The following is a 21,534-nucleotide window of genomic DNA, read 5'->3' on the forward strand; positions in this document are numbered from 1 at the left end:
TTCTAATGAAAACCAATGCTGTAAGTAGTTTTGCTACTAATTTTTGAAATTGTTGGGAAAAGTAAAGGTTTCAACGTGGTGGTGTTGGATTTTGGGTTTTGGGAGTCTGTGTGTGTATTGTATTTAAATCTGGACATTTGCACTGGCTTTTACAGTTGTTCAAGTGTTTACTGCCCTCAAGTACAAAAATACCTGTGCAGCCCTTTGGCTGTCAGTGTCAAAATCCTTGGAATCTAAAATATGTGTACAGCAATTACAGTATTCAACATATGCCTGAAGAAACAGTTATCTTCCATTAATTCAGTAATTGTTGTCTCCTATTAATTCTTTCATTCTTTTCCAGGTAGTATTAGGAGACAAATTTTTTAAAAAGTTTATCTAAACAGTGTTGCCACTGTTTGAAAATTCTTCGAGTTGTTGGTTATGTTTGGTGGATCTTTTTGTTGGTTTTTCTTAGTGTAGTCTGTCTAGAAACTCTTAATTTTCTCTATCAGAAAGGCTTATGGTTTGGTTTTTTTTTTTTCAGTTGTTGTGAATTTCTTAGGTCATTTGGAAAGAATTGTTTTGCCAGAGCTCTGAAGAATGTAGTTTCAATATATAAGGAGTATTTAAGATGTTTGGGGTGTTTTTCTCATTTAAAGTAGGATCCAAAGTTAGCATCTCAAAAATATGGGAAGGGAAACCATCCATAGAAGGTTTAGTTTTCTTTTAAATGTAAAATGAGTATGACTTTGAAATTAGAAGTAATTTTGAACTCTGAAAAATTTTTATTTTAAATAGGATTTTGAAGAGATCTTTTGACTTAAAGATTTCTCGGCTTGGAGTTTTGGCTTAGTTTTCCTTTAAATTTTCAGCAATTTGGAAAGAGCATATTCTCGTTCCAAGTGCCATTATGCTACTTAAGCTTTGGATAACTTAGGCAATTGTGATCAAATTTTTAATTAAACAGAATTGTGCAGTTACTCATGAAGTCCTTTTGTCGGCTTACAATGAGAAGTGTTGTCCGCTTCCAGTCTTCCTTTGCCTGCTGGGTATATGCAGAGCACATGGAATGAAAACTTTTGTTATTACAGAGAGTTGTTTTTTTTCTAGAGTTGTAAGGGTATTTTTTAACATACACTCAGTGTAAAACTACTTTCACTGCAGGTCTCTGGGATGTGAACCCTTACAAATGTACACCCCTGTAGGGTAGCTGTGTGGGATGTAACTTTCTCATACGGTTGGTTTTTGACTGCCTGTGTTGAAGCACGGCTCTTCTTGGAGGTCTTTTCAGTGAAGGGAAGACAGCGCATGAATGCTGAATGACCTTATTGTTTTGACATGTAGGCTTTATTTTTTTAAGACATTGGAGATATTTTCTAAATGGAAGGAGGAAACATTGATTAAATTTAAGTATGTTTGTGTCAGAAGAGCTTTCTCAAATGAAGATAAGAGTTTGAAAATGCAGATAGAGATAAAACTAAGCAATTTACTGTGATAGCTGTAAGTGCATGCATTATCAACGTTATACCTGATTTCTGTTTTTTAGCTAGTGTCTGCTTATCAAGTTATCCAGCGGGAGAAGCAGCAGCTACAGGTAAGCATTACTTTTTATCCTCTTAGAATGTGTAGTGCAAATACAGATTTAATTCTCAGTGCATTGTGTGTGTGTTTACACAATGCATTGTTTATGTGTGTGTGTGTAACAGAAGACTCCTTAGCTGTGATTTCTGAGGAATAAGCTAATACTGGTTTGTCAAAGTAACGTTGAAGCTATTGTAATCCAGCCTTTTGTTATTGCATCAGCTGAGTTCAGGTGATTGCCAACCCACAGTTGGCAGTTCATGATAACCCACATTGAGCTTGACTTGAAAGAAAAATTCAAGTCGTTAATTCTTCTGCTGAAGCAGAATTCTGTGGATTTATTTATGCTTTATATATAAAGTTACATTTAATAAGCCTGATGTTTATTCTTTCTTTTTCTAAGGACATTCTGAGTCAAACTCAGGGTAAAGCACTCCGCAGAATTGGAGAACTGAGAGAGGTAATTTACTTTATTGGTTGAATATTTATACCACACATACATAGGCTCTTTCTCTGCCTAGCTTTTTTTTGTTCACTTTACAAAATATTTTCTGTCGTGCAGCAGGGTTTTTTACCGCCTGTGTTTATTTGTTTATATGGGGTTGTTTCTCTGACTCGTTTCCCATTCAGCAGCTTATTGTCATCCTCTTAAGTTGGAGCAGTTCATCGTACCGACTGAACTGCTTTTCTGTTCATTGGGAAATAGGTAGAAATGTGTGTGGTTCTTAGAGTATTGTTGGATCCAGCAGTAGATGTCCCTGTGCAACTTGTTGCTCTTCTATTAAGCATTAAGAAAGGCTAATGTTAGGCAAATACAAGTAAGAGACACTTTTAAATAAAAATTTTAATGACTGTCAGTATAAAAAAACGATAGAATTTTAAAAACTGCACACTTGATCTCCATTATAATGTCTCCATTGCTTTTATGGATTTGTAGCGTAGTTTATTTGCATCATGAGATCAGGTGGGTTGTGTTATGATTGTTGTCTGCTTAGGTTATAGTGAAATTAAAAGGAGAAGCTCTAATGTGTAGGGTATTGATAATAAACCTGCTGAATTTAATTAAAAGACAGGCAATCGGGCAGAACAAATGAAAAGGGCAAGTTGACCAAAGCCGTATTGTCAAGCTTTGGTGAAGCAGGATGCGAAACGGAAGCGTTTTCACTGCCCCGAGAGCCAGTGCAGCGTCGGTTCAGAGATGGGTGCACGAGGGCCTCTCTGTCCATGCTCTGACCTCACTTGGCAGCTGGGTACCAGCTGGCTCAAAGCCAGGGGCTTTCTCTGTGCCTGCACTCGTGTTTTGGCGTGTGCTGTGCCGAGCAGCAGCGCTGCTGTGGAGGGTGCAGGGCCGTGGTGAGGTCCCACCTGTGCCTGAAGGCAGGCGAGCTCCAGGCAGTCAGGCGTCTCTCGCCCGCGAACGAGGGCCGGGGTCTGGCCCTGGAGGGTGAGGGATGTGACTGTGAGCATCCGGACATGCACGTACCCAAGGCTCCTGCTCGCCCGCAAGGGGCTGCCCCGGTGCAACATGATTTCAGAGGAGGTCACCGACAAATTGTGGAGCTTCTACTTGAGCTGTGCAGGGTGTGATCCAGGTAATCAGGCTGTGAATTGTGTAAGCCATGGGGATAGCATTTTGGTTGGGATCTGTGCTGTTTCTGCCCCAGCAGCTGCGAACGGGGGGCCAGAGTGCTGAGCGTGTGGTGCTCAGCTGAGCTGGAGCCTGTGCCTGGGCTCTTGCTCTGTCCTAAGCTAAGCTGTCAGCCCATAGGAGGGGAAAACCCACAGCATTACTGACAGAAGTGGCTTGTCAGTGGCTTTTTTTCCAGTTCACTACAAGGTCAAATGAAAGAAGCTCATTCTGTGTTCAGTCTCTATCCGCATGCTCCAGTAGGTTTGGTTTTCCAGCTTATTGGTACTTGGTAAAGTTTGGAAGGCATGTATGTACACCAGAGTTAAAGCTTTTCACTATGAAGAAGGGTTGAACATGTGCCTGCTTACTTTTCACATTTGCTATTACAGCCTTTCTGATTCATATATGTATATAAAAATATATGTATTTCTGATACACGTAGATTTCTATATAGATTTGTTATAAAATTTAATTCCATTCTTGTAAGTCTTGTAGATCTAAACATTCCTTCAAAGCTAATATTGAAATCTTTTTTATTAATTGAAGACCTTCAAAAAATAGGTTTTTGGTCTTTTAGAAGCCCAAGTTACAGCATGAGGTAAAACAGACCTAAAAGAAAAGTTACAGATCAAATGGTACATTGCCATTGTGGGAGCTAAAATGGTACCAAATAGATCATTCACTGATGTAATAAGTTGTTATCAGAAGTTAAGTTAAAAAATCTTTTTCTTCATCGTGCAGTCCATTTTCCCCATATATATGCTGAATCAGAGAAGTTCCTTTTAAGAGGGCCATATAGGAATAAACTAAGTCTTCTCTGAGACCAAGCTGACAGTGTGAAATAGTCCCTGGCTGTCAACGTGTCTTTTGCTTACCTTAGTTTTCTCTTGTTAAGAATAATTCCTCAGCAGCAGTCTTCCGAGTTCTCCTTGTCAGACAAGGATCAGAAGGGACTTGGGGACCCAAAAAGACTATTTCGATGTTGATTTCAGTAAAACTCTTTGTCACTTGTTGTTGCACTGAGCTGCTTTCCTTGGCTTGGACGGAATTGCTTCTAAAGCTCAGGAGCGCAAGGCAGAAGCGTGATCAGTAGCTGTTGAGACCCTGAGGCAAGGCATGGTTACAAAGTGGATATAGTTGCTTGGGCAGAGAGAGGAATAGTTTTCCCGGTGACAGCTCCCAGCACTGTCCTGCCTGCGTGGCTGGGCAGGCTCAGCTCACACGGCTGCGGATCTCAGAGCTGGTATCAGGCTCTGCTCTGGCAGCCGGGATTCAGGGCTGAAGGTAAGGGTTAGGCAGCAAGATGGATAAAAGCAAGATCTGCAGTTAGAGGAAAGCAATGCAGGAAGCATTTAGTGCCCTGTGTTTTGTCTCCTGTTTGCTTTTTCATCCTTTCTGTCGTCCTTTATCTTTTCCTGGCTCACAGAAGCCACGTTTACGGGTGCCGCTTGCTTTATACAAGCGATCTGTGCAGAATAATGGTCGTAGAAGCATTCATTTCCTGGGTAAATCACTGGGAAGATATATATGGATGAAGTAAATATTGAAGGAAAAAAAAAAAAGAAAGAATACAAGTTTGGGAAATTGCTTACAGTGCGTGCATGAAATGTGTCTGGTTCCCATTCTCTCAATAAGGAGTTAGATGTGAATCAATTTAAATACATTTCTTTTCTATTAGAGCAGTAAGTATTTAAAGGAACTGAAATATTTAAACTTTAAAAGCACAGGAAGGAAATAGAAGAAACCTCCCTAAGGCAGTATTTTATGATTACACAGATCCTAGTAATGCATTTAGGTAACGTCGAGGAAGTTTCTAAAGGTGTTCAGCCAAATGAATGCAACTAAGCAGCAAGTAAAGCCACATAGTTCAGTTCTTTGGCATCCCCTGACTTGCTGATTTGAGACCCCTTTGAGGGATGAAAAAGCCAACTTTCTGCTCCTCTAAGTGCCATATGTCATACTAGAGTGCTAGCCTGTTGGAGGAGCATGAGAGACACTGACATTTCTGCTGTTTCAGTTGACTTAATCTGGTGGCTAAATGAAGAACCGAGTTTACTGAAGTGCAGTCTTCAACTTCCAGAAGGGTTTTTGGGAGCAGGCATGAAGCGATCCCTACACAAACTTGTGTTTTAGAACAAAAGAATTGTGGATAATTCTGCATTAGATCTAGACTCCTGCTGGTTTAATGCTAGTGTTATAATGGGATGTTCTTATGTGGTGTGGAATGTTGTATAGTAAAAGAAATACCCACTTTGTGGTTGTATTCTAGGGTCACAACTGTGAAGAGGCATTTCTAATATTTCACAGTATTTTGATAAACCTTTCAAATTCCCATGTTAGTTTCATTTGAGATGTGTTTGTTTATGATTCTCAGGAGCTCCAGATGACACAACAAGCAAGGAAACATCTCCAAGAGGAATTTGATGCTTCCTTAGAAGAAAAGGATCAACTTATTAGTGTCCTGCAAACTCAGGTGAGATACCTTACCCAACAGATGTGCTTTAAAACTGCTCTTCCTACTTTTTTTTTGCTTTAAATTACATATTTCCTATCATGCATGTCCATGTCTTTTCATAATTGCTGCGATGTTGTTGAGCTTCTTGAGAATTTATGTTTATCTAGAAAATAAATGCATCTTCGTGGTAGAGGATACCCTTGCACGATCTCACTCGTGTTAAATGTGATTGTTTGATATGTGCTTACATTGTATTGTCTTTGTTATCCAGAACATAACATTGGCAGTTGTTTGAGTTCGGCAAAATTTATGTGTTTTGCTTAATTGGTCTTTTCTTCTCCACTCATATTGAAACTATTTTTGTGAATTGGAAACAATTCTGATTTTTGAAATGCTACAAAAATTCAGCCAGATTATTCCTTTCTCTACTCGCTGATACCAATTTATTTAACTCTCTCTAGTTCTGAAGAGGAAAACATGATCTACTTAGAATCCTTGGGTTTTTCTAACAAAAAGAACATTTTATTTAGGTATCATTGCTGAAAAAGACGTTACAGAATGGTCAGATACGCACTGAACTGCCTGACTCGACTGTCCCATCTAAACGACAAGTTCAAAGTCCAACAAAAGAAGTCGGCACAGAAACTCCTGTGGAACCAGGAAGCAATGGTAGGTATTGCAGCTTTTTGAAGAGATGTTGAATTTTGGGAAAGAAGCCTGCTGTTATTGATGATGGAGTAACAATACTTAGGGCTGAACATGTCATAGTAAGGATATATTTCCTGGAAGGAGACAGTTGTTTTGAAAAGAGCGTGGCAGCTAGAGGACAGGATAACCCTTCAAAGAGACTAAATTTTCATGAGAATTCAAGTCTGATGCGTCTCGCCTTTGTCAGAAATGAGGACAGTATTGTAATTATTGTATTTGATGGAAGGGGTTTTTTTTACTCTCCCCACTCAATATGATTAAGAGATTCTGTCCCCCATAAGCAAGGACCTGTGCCTGGAGTTCAGAGAGGACACCAGTTGCCAGACTTTCTCTTTTTTTCCACACACACCGACTACCCCTCCCCTCCCCAGGAAAAAGTAAAAGCAAAGATCCATTTTGATATTCATGCTGTTGAGTAATCTAAGTGTCCCCTCACACCAGGAGGTTATTGGAGTTACGGGACTCCCAGTATTGCGTCTATTTGATTACTGAGCAAGGGACATTATAATGCTGATACATAATGAATGTGTCATTGGCATCCTGCATAGAAAGACAGGGACAGAGGTGAACATGCATCTTTCAGTTATCTTTGTTCAGCATCTGCCATGATTTTTGTACGTTAGGATGATATGAAGGCTCAGATCAGAGATTTTCTGTCATGTCTTTTGTAGTGCTTAGGAAATAATTCAAGTATCTGGGCTCTGAGAATCAGGGTTCAGGACGTTTCCCGTGCGGGAGTGTGCTTCTGGACTATAGCATGTAAGACTGACGAACTGAACCTCTGAATTTGTCTGTCCTGTTTTCATGGCAAGTACTGGGACTGACTCCAGAGCATCAGAGGGGAACACAGAGTGAAATAAACAGAGCAAAAGGGACATAGATCTTTCTTGACTATCATGTACTTTTTTTTCTTTGAAGCTTTTGAAGAGCTTGAGAGGGCTCTGAGTCTTGCCCAAAAGGCAGAGGAAGCCCAGAAGAAACTGCAGGCAGAAACGGATAAAAAAATCAAAGCAGTAGAAAAGGCAAGTGAGGAAGAGAGGGTAAATCTTCAGCGGGAGTTAATCAGAGTGAAACAAGAGGTGGTTGAGATTATGAAGGTAAAAGCTGAGACTCACCCTGTACTATTGGCTTTTAATCTAATAATTCAATTACAATTAAACTATAGTTGTAAAATACATTAGTATATCATAACGTCATAAAATTTTCGATTTAGTAAGTTCTATAAAAATTAATGTCTAGGGTTAAAGATTTACTTAAGACAGAACAGAAAACTCCCCATATAGATTTTATTTTTCTCTAACAGTTTAAAATCAGTGAATGAAAACACCTGTAAATGACAGTTCTTGTGTTGGCATTTGTGATGTTAGTAATTTTTCTAAGAGAATACACTGATGCTTTAGGGGGAGAACTTCCTTGCATTACATTATTCTTAAATAAAGCATGTTCATAGATTGTAGATAGCTGGCTACATAGGGTATCATCACTTGACTTTCTGGCACGTGAAATAACAAGAATGCCGGGAAAGCTAGAGACAGAAGTTCCTTTTCCAATTTATGATCACATTTGCACTGACACTGAAAACACACAAGTTCACCTTGGTAGATGAGTCTTTAGAAGATCTGGTGTTTCCTTTGGTAGAGCTGTGAAAGACTTGAGAAGGAAGATGGACAACTTCAAGCTTGAAAATAGCCCCTGTCAGGGCTCAGTAGGAAGCGTTCAAGTGACTGATACTCAAAGGCAGCAAAGAGATGGTTCCGGTTTCCTCTCTCTGTTGCACTGCTTTTCTTCATGAGAAATAATACAAAGTGTTATTGAATATGAATGTGACATTTTTTTTCTGACTGATTGACAGAAGTCTTCAGAGGAGCGTGTTGCTGAACTAGAAAAATGCCACAAAAAAGAAATGGCTGCCAAAGATCGGGAGCTAAATGAGAGGTTACAGGCCCAAGAAAAGGCGTTCCAGGGCAAGATGAAGGCAGCTCTTGTGAGTATCCCTGCAATGTGTAGAAAGGTGTTTCTCTGAGTGTGAGGTGGAACTAGAAGTCTTAATCTGACCCTGTTCTGTAGCGAGAGTCCTTCTGCTCTCAGAGATACAAAGCGTCCTCCAAAAGTCAAAGAGGTCAGACAGCCTCTTCAGCAGCATGAAGGGAAAGCAGCTGTGGTGATACAGGCTGAATAATGACAGTTAATCACTCTCCCTGCTCACTAACAGCTGCATCTTGTGGGAAAGACTTCTTTTATTTTTAAAACTCCTTTTGTTAGACATTTTTTAAAAATTTCTTCCTCTGGATCACTGGCGATTAGCCAGAGCAACTAGAGTAGAAGAGGTTCAAAGAATGAGGCTGTTACTTGAAAAGTGTTGGTATCGTTGTGGCCGATGGTGCTGTATTATGTGAGCAGGGTTAACTCTTCATAGTGTTTGACCTCAGAAAAGAATTTCCTTCCAGGCCAGGCTGGGAGGAATCACTGGATTCTTTGTTCTTTTTCACAAGCTGTAATCCACTTTAGATCATGTAATTTTACCTAACAAATAGTAGATTCTCTTTTGTGCTCCTCCATGATGGCTGGTGAGTAGGACTGAGGGACTTTGACAGTCTCTTCCTGACTATTTTTTTTGCCTACCTATTTCTCAGGTTATTTTTTAATTATAAGGACTAGAAGCTTGAAAATAATTTAGCAATGGAAGCAAGTGAGAACAGACCTTTAGTCCTCTAAGGTGTTACTGTCAATCATGCTAAACAAAACAAAATGGAAGGCTGGATTGCATTAGGTTTTTCATAGAAAGGCGAATGGTCCCCAAGAAGAGAAAATGGAAGTGATTTGTAACGGTTTTGTTTACACAGACGAAATACAAACTCTGTGCTTGTGGTGAAAATACAGGTGTGCCTAGTGTATGACTCCTATTAACTTGTTTGTAAATATTCAATTCTGCTGTTTTTGGAGGTGTGATGACTGTATTTATTGTTTTAATCATAATTTTTGATACAGGAAATAAACCGGATTGAGTATTTAAAAGCCCTTCAAGAACAAGAGGAGCAAGGGTCCCTAGCTTTAGAATTATTAGAGCTGCAGAAGAAAGCAATACAGTCACAGTGTGACAAGAAAGTTCAGAGGATGCATCAAGAAGTAAAGACTTCTAGAACTGTGAGTAAAGATTCCAAAGGGGTAGATGTTTACAGGAATTCCTTTTAGTATATATTCTCAGTGTGACAGTTTACAGATACTGTGGATTTGTTGCGACTGGGTTGTTTTAATGTCACAGTGTTTAAAAAACACACATCTGCATTCACTTTCTATCATGGCATGATACATTAATTTGTATCCCTCTGCATAATTTTTATGTATGTTCTACAGGAGAGTTAAACTTCAAGCTGTTTAACTCCTGGGTACTGCTAGCGTACACACACTTACAAAGATCCTTGAGTAAATAAGAAAATGTGCTTAAATTTTTGAAGTGTCCCGTGCTTTATGTAATGGGTCAGATTGCATTATCTGCCAATGCAAGTTTGTACGTTATTCCGCCACTCCCTAATATTAGTTTGAAAGTTTTGCCTATAGAAGCATTTTACCTTGACAGCAGAATTTCCACGAGATGTGTGGAATTAAGATAAATCAGTAGGTGTGTACAAAGCTTGGTAGTACTCGTGTAGACTCCTGATGTCTTTCATCCTATGTGTTGGCACTTTAGCTTAATAAGAAAATATGGATGTGTATCTCATAAATGTCCCAGGAATTATTTTATTTGTATTAGTTAAATTCTTTCTAAGCTTTTATTGTATGTGTTTTCACCACAAGGAAAGAGAAAGCCTTTTATTAAATAACTAACCATAATGGAAGCAAGTCTGAGAAGAAACTAGGTGAATGAAAGGCTGCCATAAAGAGTTAATATTCACTAAAAATAATGGAATAAGTTACTTGTAGTTATGTGAACCTGGTGAGATTTTGAAAAAAGTTGATCTTGCTGCCTTATGAATATTCATATTCTTTTAAAACTTTTTTTCTAACAGAGGATTCTTGAACTGGAAAGCTCTCTTGCAAAGTATTTGGAAGAGGCCAGAAAGCAATCAGAAGAAAAAAAGCAGCACAATAAGGAAATAAGTGATATAGTTGAAAAACACAAGAATGAACTGGAAAACATGAAACAGCAGCAGGAAAAGCTTTGGACAGAAAAACTTCAAATCTTAAAGCAACAACAAGTAACTGAAATGGAAAAAATGAGAGAGAAACAAGAACAAGAGATAGCTACAATTTTGAAAGAGAAAGAAACAGTTTTCCGTGCACACATAGAAGAGATGAATGAAAAAACGTTACAAAAACTTGATGTGAAACAAGCAGAGTTCGAAGCACTGTCTTCTGAGCTATCAGAAGCACTAAAAATTCGTCATGACTTGGAACAAGAGCTCTCTGCATTGAATAGTAAAGTGTGTGAAGCAAGGCAAGAATTGGAAGAAGAGAGGAAGAGGCACAAAGAAGAGGTTGAAGTTATGTCAAAAGAGCATGCAATGTCTATTCAAGGAGTTGAGGAGGTACTCAAAGAGGAACTCAACCAACTCAGGCAGTCATTGGAGAAACTTGCGGAGCAGGAAGCTAAACTAAAAAAAGAGCTTGAAAACAAGCAATTGGAGTTCAGTCAGAAAGAGAGCGAATTCAATGCTAAAATGTTGGAAATGGCACATGCCAGCACAGCTGGAATCAATGATGCTGTGTCAAAACTAGAATGTAATCACAAAGAGCAGCTGGAGAGTCTTGCTGAGGCTCACAGGAGGGAGTTGGTAGAAATTACCCGGAGTTGGGAAGAGAAACTCCATCAGCAGGTTGAAGAGCTCCAGGAAAAGCATGAAATGGAGCTGCAAGAGAAGGAGCAGGAAGTTGGAGACCTGAAAGAGGAACTTGCCACCTGCAGTGCTGAGAAGGAGGGCTCCAGAGCAGAAATAACCCGACTGAAGGGAGAGCAGGTGACAAGGGAGGAGTCCCTGAAGGAACTGCAAGAACAACTAAGGCAGTCAGTGTCGAAGGTGAATGCTTTGTCAGATAAGGAAAGTGACCTGAAAACGCAGTTGAAGAAATTGGAAGGTGATCTTAATCAGGCCCTGAAAGAGCAGTCAGGACTTGAGGAACAGCTCAGTGAGCAGAAAGCAGTTGAAGAAAAGGACAAAGCCAAAATTACCGAGCTGGCTGATGAAAGAACACTAAATTTAAGCTCCAGCTCTGATTACTTAGTAAATGTGCTAGGGTTAGGTCCTTGGGTCCCTGAACAGTTTGTGTTCCAGGTGGAAAAGAGGGAAGCGAGTGAGTGAAATTTTAAGCTTTACTAGAGTTGTGGTGGTGGTGGTTGTTTTTGAAGGATTTAAATACAGTGTTTATAGGTCAGCCTCCCTCCCTAGCTCCTTTCTCTGAGGCTCTGTCCAGATAGGCACCACGGCCCTTAAAGTAAGGTTCTGTTCTATGTGGGATGCAGTCTGTTTGCATAGTTTCTGTGCTAAGAGCTTTCCTTTTTACTTCTAAGGGAACAGTTTGTCTGCTTGATGCTTGCAGACAAACATAGTTTTGCTCCAGTAACATTTCAACCAGGAGCTCGCAGCGAACTTGGTTCTGAAGATGCTCTTGTAAGATTCTATGGTTCTTGATGTAAAAAACCTCTAAAAAAACCACCACCCCCCAAAAACCACCTCAAATTAAGAGTAAATAGAAGGAGCTGAGTACGCCAGGTATTGAGGATTTTTAACTAGAGTACTATGACCATCTATTAAAAAAAAATCTTAGGAAAGGTTAATTGTTGATGTGTTTTTGACGGCATTTTTGTCATGTTTTCTTTATGTATGCTTATGTGTTTAGAGTAGACAGGTGTACATATATATGTGAATACATATACGTGCGTAACATTTGCTGTAGATACTGCGTGTGTATATACACATGTACACCCATTTCCTTAAGTAGTTTAGGGAAAGTTTTTAATAACACAGTTTTTAATGTCTTTTGATTTCATCGAAGGAGATTCTGTTTAACCGAAAACTGTCAATTATGCTTATTTTAGCTGCTTGTGAACACCATTCATCATTTTGACTGTTCTCTATTTAGATTCATGTACTGGAAGACCAGTTGAAAAACTATGAGAAGAATGTGAACGTCACCTCCGTTGCAACACCATACAGAGGTAAGTACACTGTTTTCATCACAAGTAAGTTGTGTGCTTGAAAGATACGCTTTGGTTTAGACAATTTATTAAAATGTCAGTCTCTTTCAAACACTTGTATCATACTTTTATGGCATCTTATCCCCGTTTTGTCTTCTCTGTTATAGCAGAGCTGGTGTGTGATTTCAGATGAGGGAGTCACAGAGCATTTTGTTTGGGGTTTGGTTTTATGTCATGCAGTTAGAGCTCTATATCGGAGTTCTTAAGCTTTCTCTGGGGAGAGTGGTATAAGCAGTGGCACTCAAAAGTGGATAGGGAGGAATTACCCATTTGTCTTGGCTAATTAGATACACGTTTTATGACTTTAAAGCTCGTGAACAATACTGGATTTTACAGATCTGTCTTGTGTTACGTGCTTGGACATTGACTCTTCTTGTGATGAGAGTTCCTTTGCAAGATGATCTGCTTTGACACAGTAATAAGTAAAATCCCAGTTCCCCTTGTAATCTTTGAAATATGTGTCCCTGAAAGTGGTTTTGGAGCTGAAATCCCCTGGCATTTCAGGCAAATAACCGTCTCCTCGTGACTGGAGTCATGGTGCGCGCAGGGAATAGAACAGCAGAGTTACCCCGCGTTATGCCGAGCGCTCTGCAGGAGCAGCTCTGAGGCGGGTCTGAGGGGTCCCCCCAGGAGAGCAGCTCTCTGCAGAGCAGGTCCCAGCCCCCCGGGAGACAGGGGCAGAGACGGGCACAGCTACAGCATCGCTCGGGCAGGGACTGAAGGCCCCGGGCTGAGCTCAGACACGTCCCCTGGGCCCTTGGCAGGAGACGGGGGGGCCGGGGGTCCCGGGGAGGCCGGTCCCGGCCACTGAGGCCTGTGAGCACCCCCAGGACCCTGACAGAAGCAGACGTGCACTGCTCATGTGCTCTCCCGTGGGCACTGATAGTTGGCTACTTCAGCTGGGAGGGACGTACAGTGATGGGTGCAAGGGCCTGACCAGTTCACTGCTAAGGTATCAATGGCATTGTCCAAATGACTCTCAACCACTGACAGCCCTGGGACTTTGACTGCCACTCCAGGAAGCCTGTTCCAGGGTTTGACCTGCCCTGCCTCTCAGGAGAGAAATGTCCTGTGAAGTCCAAACCTCTGACAACACAGCTCTGAGCCATTCCCACGCGTCCTGGCGCTGGGTACCAGGGAGCAGAGCTCAGCACCTCCCTCTGCCCTTCCCCTCCCCAGGAAGCTGCAGAGAGCAGTGAGGTCGCCCCTCAGCCTCCTCCTCTCCAAACCAGAGAATCCCCAGGGTGCGGTTTGCCCTCTTGGCTGCCGGGGCACAACTGCTGACTCCTGACGAGCCTCCTGCCAACCAGCACCCCCAGACCCCTTTCGGTGTTTGTTGTTACTCTATCCCAGGTGCAGAACCCAGCATTTGTTCTTGTCCAGTTGCCTGCCGTTGGTGAAACTTGGATTCATATGAGTGACTCGCAGTATAAATGTTCTCTTGTTTTTGTTTACACAGATGGAAACCTTCACCATGCCGACGTTTCCCTCTCTGAGGAGCCTGTCGAGTTTGAATACTTGAGGAAAGTGCTTTTTGAGTATATGATGGGTCGTGAGACAAAGGTATGGGAAGTTGTATATGGTGACACGTGATTGAGGCTAGAATACAGTTTTACATCTGTGCTGTATGGATTTGAATTGCCATGTGTTTGTGATTCCTTACATGCTGTTTATTACTGGCACAGCATTCGATAGGCTGTCACACTTTTTTCCCAAAGAGGCATGATCCATACCTTAGTAACTTTGTCAACACGCCGAGGTGAGTGGCGGGGGGAGCGGGGTTGTCACATCTCTCACCGATGTACCGATGGAGACAAAAACCTGTACAGGTAGGTATGGGTCTATTAACACAAGTCCTGTCGTCACTCGAGTGCTATTGTGAAAGCTGGTATGCACAATATTAGCTTTTTAGTAGCTCTGAAGATGATGAAATATCTCTTTAATTGTTGCTTAAAGATGTTTTTTAGTGCTCCCTCATCTGTATACCTTCTCTAGATAGTATTCATTTACCCTTCAAAGCAGTGAAAAAACCTGCACAGTAGGCTTCTTACTGTATGCTGCAAGCCTGTGAAATCATTCCTAAGTTGGAATTTTACTAGCTTGTAACAATACTGATGCTTAGAGACTGACCAGGTTCAGAAGTTGTATGTCATAACACAAACATTTTCTTTGGATGATAAAACTTTAACTAACCTTTTTCACTCATTGAGGTTATTTCTTACTTCAAAACATTACTATACATGCCTCAAAACTTTGCATTATAAATCTCTGCGGGTTTTTTTTCCTTTTAACTCTGATTTACTGAAGTTTGCAGTTGATTAATAAGAGCAACTAACAACAATCAGTGCTGAAGTAAATTGGCTTTAGGTCTTGATTCTGTCTTTCAGTTGCTTTGATTAAATTAAATATATATAATAAATGTATGTATGTATGCATTTATATGCATGTATGTGTTTGCAGACACATATATGTATTTATTTGCCCTGGACATTACGTTCTATTTAACGAGAAGATGCCATTACAACATTGCCTGCAATCAGGCTCCTAAAATATGATGGATATTGAGAGGAGAACAAATAAATTGGAAAAGATAGAGATCTGGTTCCTACAACAACTTAGGAAAGCTTTGTTGGAAAGTTGGTATGATCGAAAGAGGAAGTATATTTAAACAACCAACCAGCAGAAATAATTCTCAAAGCACTACAACTTTTAGCTTTGGCAAGTTAGATGTAGACAGGTAAGGGAAGATGACAGAGTTCTTACAATAGAAAGTGACTGTATTCTTCCCTGCTGCGTGTTCATACCAATTTGATTACCTCGTAGCAAATTTTAACTGAGGGCAAATATATTTTTAAATGCATTTCCAAGCATTTTAGTGCATATGAAATTGATTTACTTATAGATGACTTTGGGTTGGTTTTTTTTTTTAGACAATGGCTAAGGTTATAACAGCAGTATTAAAGTTCCCAGAAGATCAGACTCAGAAGATACTAGAACGAGAAGATGCTCGACCATTGGTAAGTTAAAGAAGTAAACCAAGTTTATGAAGAGATTAGGTTGCAAGAATAAGGAATTAGAAACTTGCTTTTGAGTCTCCTTTTTCCCTGTGTCCACATTAAAGAAAACTCCTTTTCTCCCTCCTTCCCTCTTCTTCAGTGGAATGTCAAATTCCAGCTGTAGGTTTGAGTTTGTAGCAAAAGTGAGGGGGAAAAAACCCCCCGAAGCGTATTTTCTTAACTAGTACTTCTTATCGTCAGTTAAGCCATATTTCTGGTAGCTGTGGGTACAACAGAACAAAGCAAGTTCAGTCATCACTACTATTCTGTAGATGGGTTTTCTAATCAAAAAAGTAATCTGACAGAAGATTTGTGTTTCTTAAATTCAGAAGTTTCTGTGGAGTCAAACCAGTTTTCATGAAAAATATGTCAAGAGAGATTTTTTTCAGCCCTGTGACAAAATTTCTGGCTAAACCAAAAGCCATTTTTCTTGTAGAGTAGAAAAGTGACTAGCTCCATCACTTGATACACGTGTGTTTGAAGTAGGATATGTATCTTGAGTGTCCTCACAAGATTGGGGTTTTTGTTTGCTTGGTTCTTGGTTGTAGTTTTTGAGGTTTATTCCGAAGAGCCTGCTTTATTTTTGTCCTGAAAAAACATCAAAATATGTGAGGATCACTCTAGGCCAGGACACGTTAAAAACAAGAGTCTTAAGCGCTTCACTTAGGTTTTGTTTGGTTGGGTTTTTTCCCAGTTTCAATACATTTCTTACTGTGTGACAGTTGCTCAGTATTTACCAGACGGGTGAATTTGGGTTTGAGAAGCAGACGCAAACACAAAGAATATATGAACATAAACATTTCTTTGGTGTTATTGTTGGGATTTTATGTATAGTAGCGATTTTTTATTGAGAGAAAACCTGCAGTAATAGTTCTCTCTACATTGTATCTGGAGTCAACACTGTGATCCCCCTCTTTGTGGGTCGGCTTAGTACAATATTCAGGAATTAAACTGAGAGGAGGAATTGCATTCTGTTTCTCTTGCTGGCCTTGCATATGTATTTGTTTAGCACTGGCAGAAACAGAATAAAATACAAGTTTGAACATTCTTACATTTCAATTGAAGTAGTTACGTTAAAGTCCCGTTGATTCATTGAAACAACATCAACAAAATTTTTTACCATTTCGTCTTGAAGTATCAATTCTGAGGAAAGTGTTAAATACTTCAGCATGTTCCTGTACACTTAGCAGGCTTGAGAGTCTTGCCATCTTAAATATTCAAAACACTTTTAAAATGATAGAAATGCTGGTAATACTGCAGCTCCAGTAAGTATCATGCATCCCGGACAGGAATTTCTCTTAATGCTCTCTTTCTCTGACCTTCAGGTAGAAAGATGGCACTTTGTGGTTGTTTTGTTTTGGCAAGCTAGAGCAATACTTAGGAAACATTTTGAGTTCTCTGTTGGCCAAAAGAGAGGTTAGAGAGATGAACCTTATTTTTCAGTCCCTTCAGCTTTTTGATACTCGAAACGTGGTCTTCCTAAAACAGATATTCACAACTTCTGACACCAAAGAGACTTGAATTCATCCAGCAGGTTTTGGTCCTTCATCTTAAGTTTTGTCTAGAACATACAGTGAGGTTTTCTGCAGGCTCCAAGCCCTTTGGTTGTTAAGGATACTGTCATTCAGAGCGCTGCATGTCCTGATCAAAAACGTCTTGGGTTTCACACAGCTGTCCTTTCTAATTTCTTAATCTAATAATTAATCTTAGTAATTTCTTAATCTAAGTTATTGTGATCTGACTGTAGCCATCTCATCTGTAAGTAGTAGATGTGCACAGAGTTACCTACGTTATTAAGAGAGTAGCTCCTCTGAGCTCCTTTTTTGGACAGGCACATGTCAGATTGATGGGAGACATACTGTACTGCTTGAAAAAAATCATTACATCTTATAAATATGAGAATGGATTATTTTTAAAAAGGTTGATGAAGAAAAGATTCTCCGTAGAGCAATTGGGATGTGATTGCATGTAAACATCAGTCCCTTTCTGAACTGGAGCTCTGGCTTGGTATCGAGAGAAACTGGAGCAGAAAGATGAGGGAGAACAACTTGGGGAGCTTTATGCTCTCAGTTCATTGTGCCTTTTCTCAGGTTGTGTTAAGCTACTTTCCTTATGACTCTGGAACTCTAATTGCAGTGGTACAGACAAGCAGCAGCTGATTTAGGCCTAAGGGTGCAAGCTGCATCAGAGCAGAGTAGCCAGGCCAAACAACTCACAAGCCCTAGTGGTTGAGAGGGCAGCAGGATATGGACGTACACCGTTAAAACTCTCTGCACTGCCCGATAACGTTTATTAATTTGAGTCATTAGTGCTGTGGGAAATGTAATAAACTCTTCAGGTGAATTCTACAGCCTAGAGTCAGCCCAACTTTCCTTTTCGTCCTTTGCAACTGAAAAGCTTTGCACAGTTGCCAGGAATCTGCAGCGTGTCTGAAGCGATCGCTAGCAGTGGGCTGAAATGCAGCGGCTGGCCGGCACCACCGCCACCGCAACACGGATTCGTTTAGGCTGTCGCCACTGCCAGGTACCACAGTGCAGCTGACAGGCTGTCTCCCTCTCTTGCAGTCATGCAGAGGTGGCCCCCTACAAAATAACATCTGTTTCAAAGGAAAACAATCCATTCCTCTTAGCAAGCAGCCACGGTGTCTCCTTTATGTTGGGTTCTCTTAAACCTCTGCATACAACAGCGGATGTGCTTTATTGCACTCAGAAAGCAGCAGAGGTTGGGCTGTCTGTCTCCTAGCCTTGATCGCCTCTTGACTAAATCGGCAACGGTTTTTTCTAGCCCTCTGTTGAAAATCATTGTTGTTAATGATAGGACAAAGCTATTTACAGCACTGTTGCAGAAAGCGTGTTTGAAACTGAAGTTCTTGCCGTGCGGTCTGTAACGCTGGTGTAAAAAGTTCCGTCATTCTCAGCTGTAATTGAAGCGTGTCACAGAAGGGCTTGATTTTGGCCTTAATGTCAGCAGTTGCCTGGTACACTTCCATAACTTCATATGCACAGAAGCTGTTCAGACCTCATTCTTGGACTGTAGCTTCTTTCTTTACCTCGAGTATTTTTGTGACGCGTGTCAGTTGATAGTCAGCAGACGGGAGAAGATTCTTGCGTGTATAGAACTTAGGAAATGAAGATGATGCTGACTTCATTGTAAAAGCAGTAAATATTTTCCTGGTAGAGGAGGCTTTTTGCTCGCCCCAAAGTTTTATTTCATCACTTCCCTTTTGGTGATAGGCCTTGTGCAGAAAGGCCAACTCTTTTTTTCATTGGATTAACCTGCAGCGATGTGGTAGACTATTTCCAGTGAGACTCCTGACTGTTTTGCTGCAGGTTCTTTTCTTCTCATCATAGTTTCTCAACAGTTTTGCAGCTACTGGAATGGACTTACTTGCTCGAAATCGGTTAACAATTTGACAATTTGACCTATCTGAAATCCTTCCATCTCCTATTCACATCAATAAACAACAGTGTCACCATTAAGAGCAACTTAGAAGCATTTAATATTAAAATAATAAAGCAGCATTTGCTCATTTTTTCTAACTGTTCTTTCTTCTAGTCATGGCTAAAAATATTCTGAAGAAATGCTGATGTGTGGGAGCGTATGCCGGGTCGTAAAGCTTCTGCGGCGCTGACAATGTAAAACAGATAAGAAGGGAATCTTTAAAATAACAAAGCAGAAACTTACCTACCGGCTGCTCACGAGAAGTACTCCTTGTCGAAAGTGCTGAGAGGAACCGCTTTTTGAAATGAGCGTGCACGAGAGGAACACACGGATTTGCTGTTATTTTTAGAGTGTACAAGAATACATAAGGACTTGTTTCTCTAATAAAGTCTGGAGCTTGACTGTTAAGCATATTGGTGTGTGCCTTGACTCACAACCTCGTCCTGCAAAAAGGGTTTCCTGCTACAGTGGTGAGAATGTCTCGTGGTGCTGCTGCTTAGTTCACATCTCTGTCGTTGTCCTTTGATAAGGGACAAGAAGAAAAGCGGAACAGCAAGAACCAAAAATATCTTCAGATAGTACCTGCTGGTGTGGTTTACTTTTTTTTAAATTGTCTTTTTTTGAAGGGTTGGTGGACAGGGGAGGGGCGTCTCCAGATATCCCACTTTGTCTGGAAACGATGTTGGGCTAGCAGTGGTAGGTGTCTGTAAGAATCCGGTGCTCAGAAGTGAAAACTCCAGATTGCTGTAAATGGAGCTTCTTCATGGAGCTGTGGCAACCAGAAGAAAAAAAAAAAAAAAAAAAAAATCTAAGATCAGGAAGTGTTTTTAAATAAATAAATGGCTAGCCCTAACACCCAGAAGGGTTAGCAGCAGCTCACTATGCTCGGCATCAGCACCAGGCTGTTGCCTCATGAGGCGTGACGACCTGGTTTGGGAAGAACGGCACGGCGACCAACCCCAGGCCGCTCGGGCCATCAGCACACAGACACCAAGGTGGTGGATGGCAAATGGCGTTTATTCGTGTGTAACACAGCATTATACAGCTTGGGTCGACAGCGTCACTTCCGTCTGCTTACGTCGTAAACTCAGCGTTATTGCCTGTCAGGAGAGGGGTCCTATCTTTCCGTACAGCGCGATATCTTCCGGCCGCCAGACCCTAACAACCCCATCCCTAACTACCGCACCAGGCTGTCAACAAATCCTGCGGGTGGGATTGCCACCACGCACGGGAACTTGGAAGAGTTTATTTTCACGAGGTTTTTAGCTCTTCCCAACTGAATAACCTCAGTGCCTCAAGATCTTTGTGTGTATTCTTAGCCCTGCTGACTAGAAATGATGAAGCAAAAGCTTTTTCTTAATGACCGTGCTTAAGGGGAGGATACTACAGTATAATCAGAAAAATCCCAGCAGGGAGATAATTGATAAATTATAAATTGATAAATGATTAGGACTATCCCAAGTGACTGGAAGTTGGCCAATGTGACGCCCATCTATAAGAAGGGTCAGAAGGATGATCTGGGAAATTACAGGCCTGTCAGCTTGACTTCGGTACCTGGGAAGCTGATGGAGCGGCTCATCCCGAGTACCATCATACAGCACACGTGGGACAACCAGATGCTCAGGCCCAGTCAGCACGGGTTTATGAAAGGCAGGTCCTGCCTGACAAACCTGATCTCCTTCTACGACAGGACGACCTGCTTAGTGGATGAGGGAAAGGCTGTGGATGTCATTTACCTTGACTTTAGCAAGGCCTTTGACACCATTTCCCACAGCATTCTCCTGCCTGGCAAAACTGGCTGCTCGTGACTTGGACAATCACACGCTTTGCTGGGTAAAAAACTGTCTGGATGTCTGGGCCCAGAGAGGTGTGGGGAACGGAGTTAAATCCAGTTGGCGGTGGTGTCCCCCAGGGCTCGGTGTTGGGGCCACTCCTGTTTAACCTCTTTATTGATGATCTGGACGAGGGGATCGAGTGCACCCTCAGTCACTTTGCAGATGACACCAGGTTGGGTGGGAGTGTTGATCTGCTCGAGGGTAGGGAGGCTCTGCAGAGAGACCTGGACAGGCTGGAGCCATGGGCTGAGGCCAACTGGAGGAGTTTCAATGAGGCCAAATGCCGGGGGCTGCCCTTGGGCCACAACAACCCCCAGCAGCGATACAGGCTTGGGGAGAAGCGGCTGGAGAGCTGCCAGTCAGAGAGGGACCTGGGGGGGATTGATAATGAGCCAGCGGTGTGCCCAGGGGGCCAAGGAGGCCAATGGCATCCTGGCTTGTGTCAGCACCAGCGTGGCCAGCAGGGACAGGGAAGGGATCTGAGCCCTGTACTCGGCACTGGTGAGGCCGCCCCTTGATGACTGGGTTCAGTTTTGGGCCCCCCACTACAAAAGGGACATTGAATGACTCGAGCGTGTCCAGAGAAGGGCAACGGAGCTGGTGCAGGGTCTGGAGCACAGGTCTGATGGGGAGCGGCTGAGGGAACTGGGGGG

General features: G+C 41.5%; 1 protein-coding gene across 3 annotated transcripts; it reads left to right on the plus strand.

The window, feature by feature from the left end:
- Positions 1 to 1,437: 1,437 nt before the first annotated feature.
- On the plus strand, positions 1,438 to 19,349 carry LOC141958203 (golgin subfamily A member 4-like). 3 transcript variants are annotated; one of them, XM_074900975.1, is made up of 12 exons: positions 1,440 to 1,576; positions 1,967 to 2,023; positions 5,568 to 5,666; positions 6,179 to 6,317; positions 7,275 to 7,453; positions 8,209 to 8,340; positions 9,345 to 9,500; positions 10,364 to 11,371; positions 12,435 to 12,510; positions 14,009 to 14,112; positions 15,480 to 15,566; positions 19,161 to 19,349. In XM_074900975.1, the coding sequence occupies exons 3-12, from the start codon at positions 5,577 to 5,579 to the stop codon at positions 19,179 to 19,181; spliced, it is 1,992 nt and encodes a 663-aa protein (XP_074757076.1). In that variant the 5' UTR covers positions 1,440 to 1,576; positions 1,967 to 2,023; positions 5,568 to 5,576; the 3' UTR covers positions 19,182 to 19,349. The 3 variants fall into 3 exon arrangements, with proteins under 3 accessions (XP_074757077.1, XP_074757076.1, XP_074757078.1); XM_074900976.1 differs by lacking the exon at positions 15,480 to 15,566 and having other exon boundaries at positions 1,438 to 1,576; XM_074900977.1 differs by lacking the exons at positions 1,440 to 1,576; positions 1,967 to 2,023; positions 7,275 to 7,453; positions 15,480 to 15,566; positions 19,161 to 19,349 and having other exon boundaries at positions 10,364 to 11,645.
- Positions 19,350 to 21,534: the final 2,185 nt, after the last annotated feature.

Source organism: Athene noctua, chromosome 2 (assembly GCF_965140245.1).
Source record: "Athene noctua chromosome 2, bAthNoc1.hap1.1, whole genome shotgun sequence".
NCBI classification, from domain to species: domain Eukaryota; kingdom Metazoa; phylum Chordata; class Aves; order Strigiformes; family Strigidae; genus Athene; species Athene noctua.

Bases quoted from the DNA above. Each gene is read 5' to 3' on its own strand.
- LOC141958203 (XM_074900975.1), top strand. From the start codon at position 5,577: ATGACACAACAAGCAAGGAAACATCTCCAAGAGGAATTTGATGCTTCC. The intron at 9,501-10,363 runs GTGAGTAAAGAT...TTTTTCTAACAG, and splicing joins AAGTAAAGACTTCTAGAACT to AGGATTCTTGAACTGGAAAG. The intron at 14,113-15,479 runs GTATGGGAAGTT...TTTTTTTTTTAG, and splicing joins TGATGGGTCGTGAGACAAAG to ACAATGGCTAAGGTTATAAC.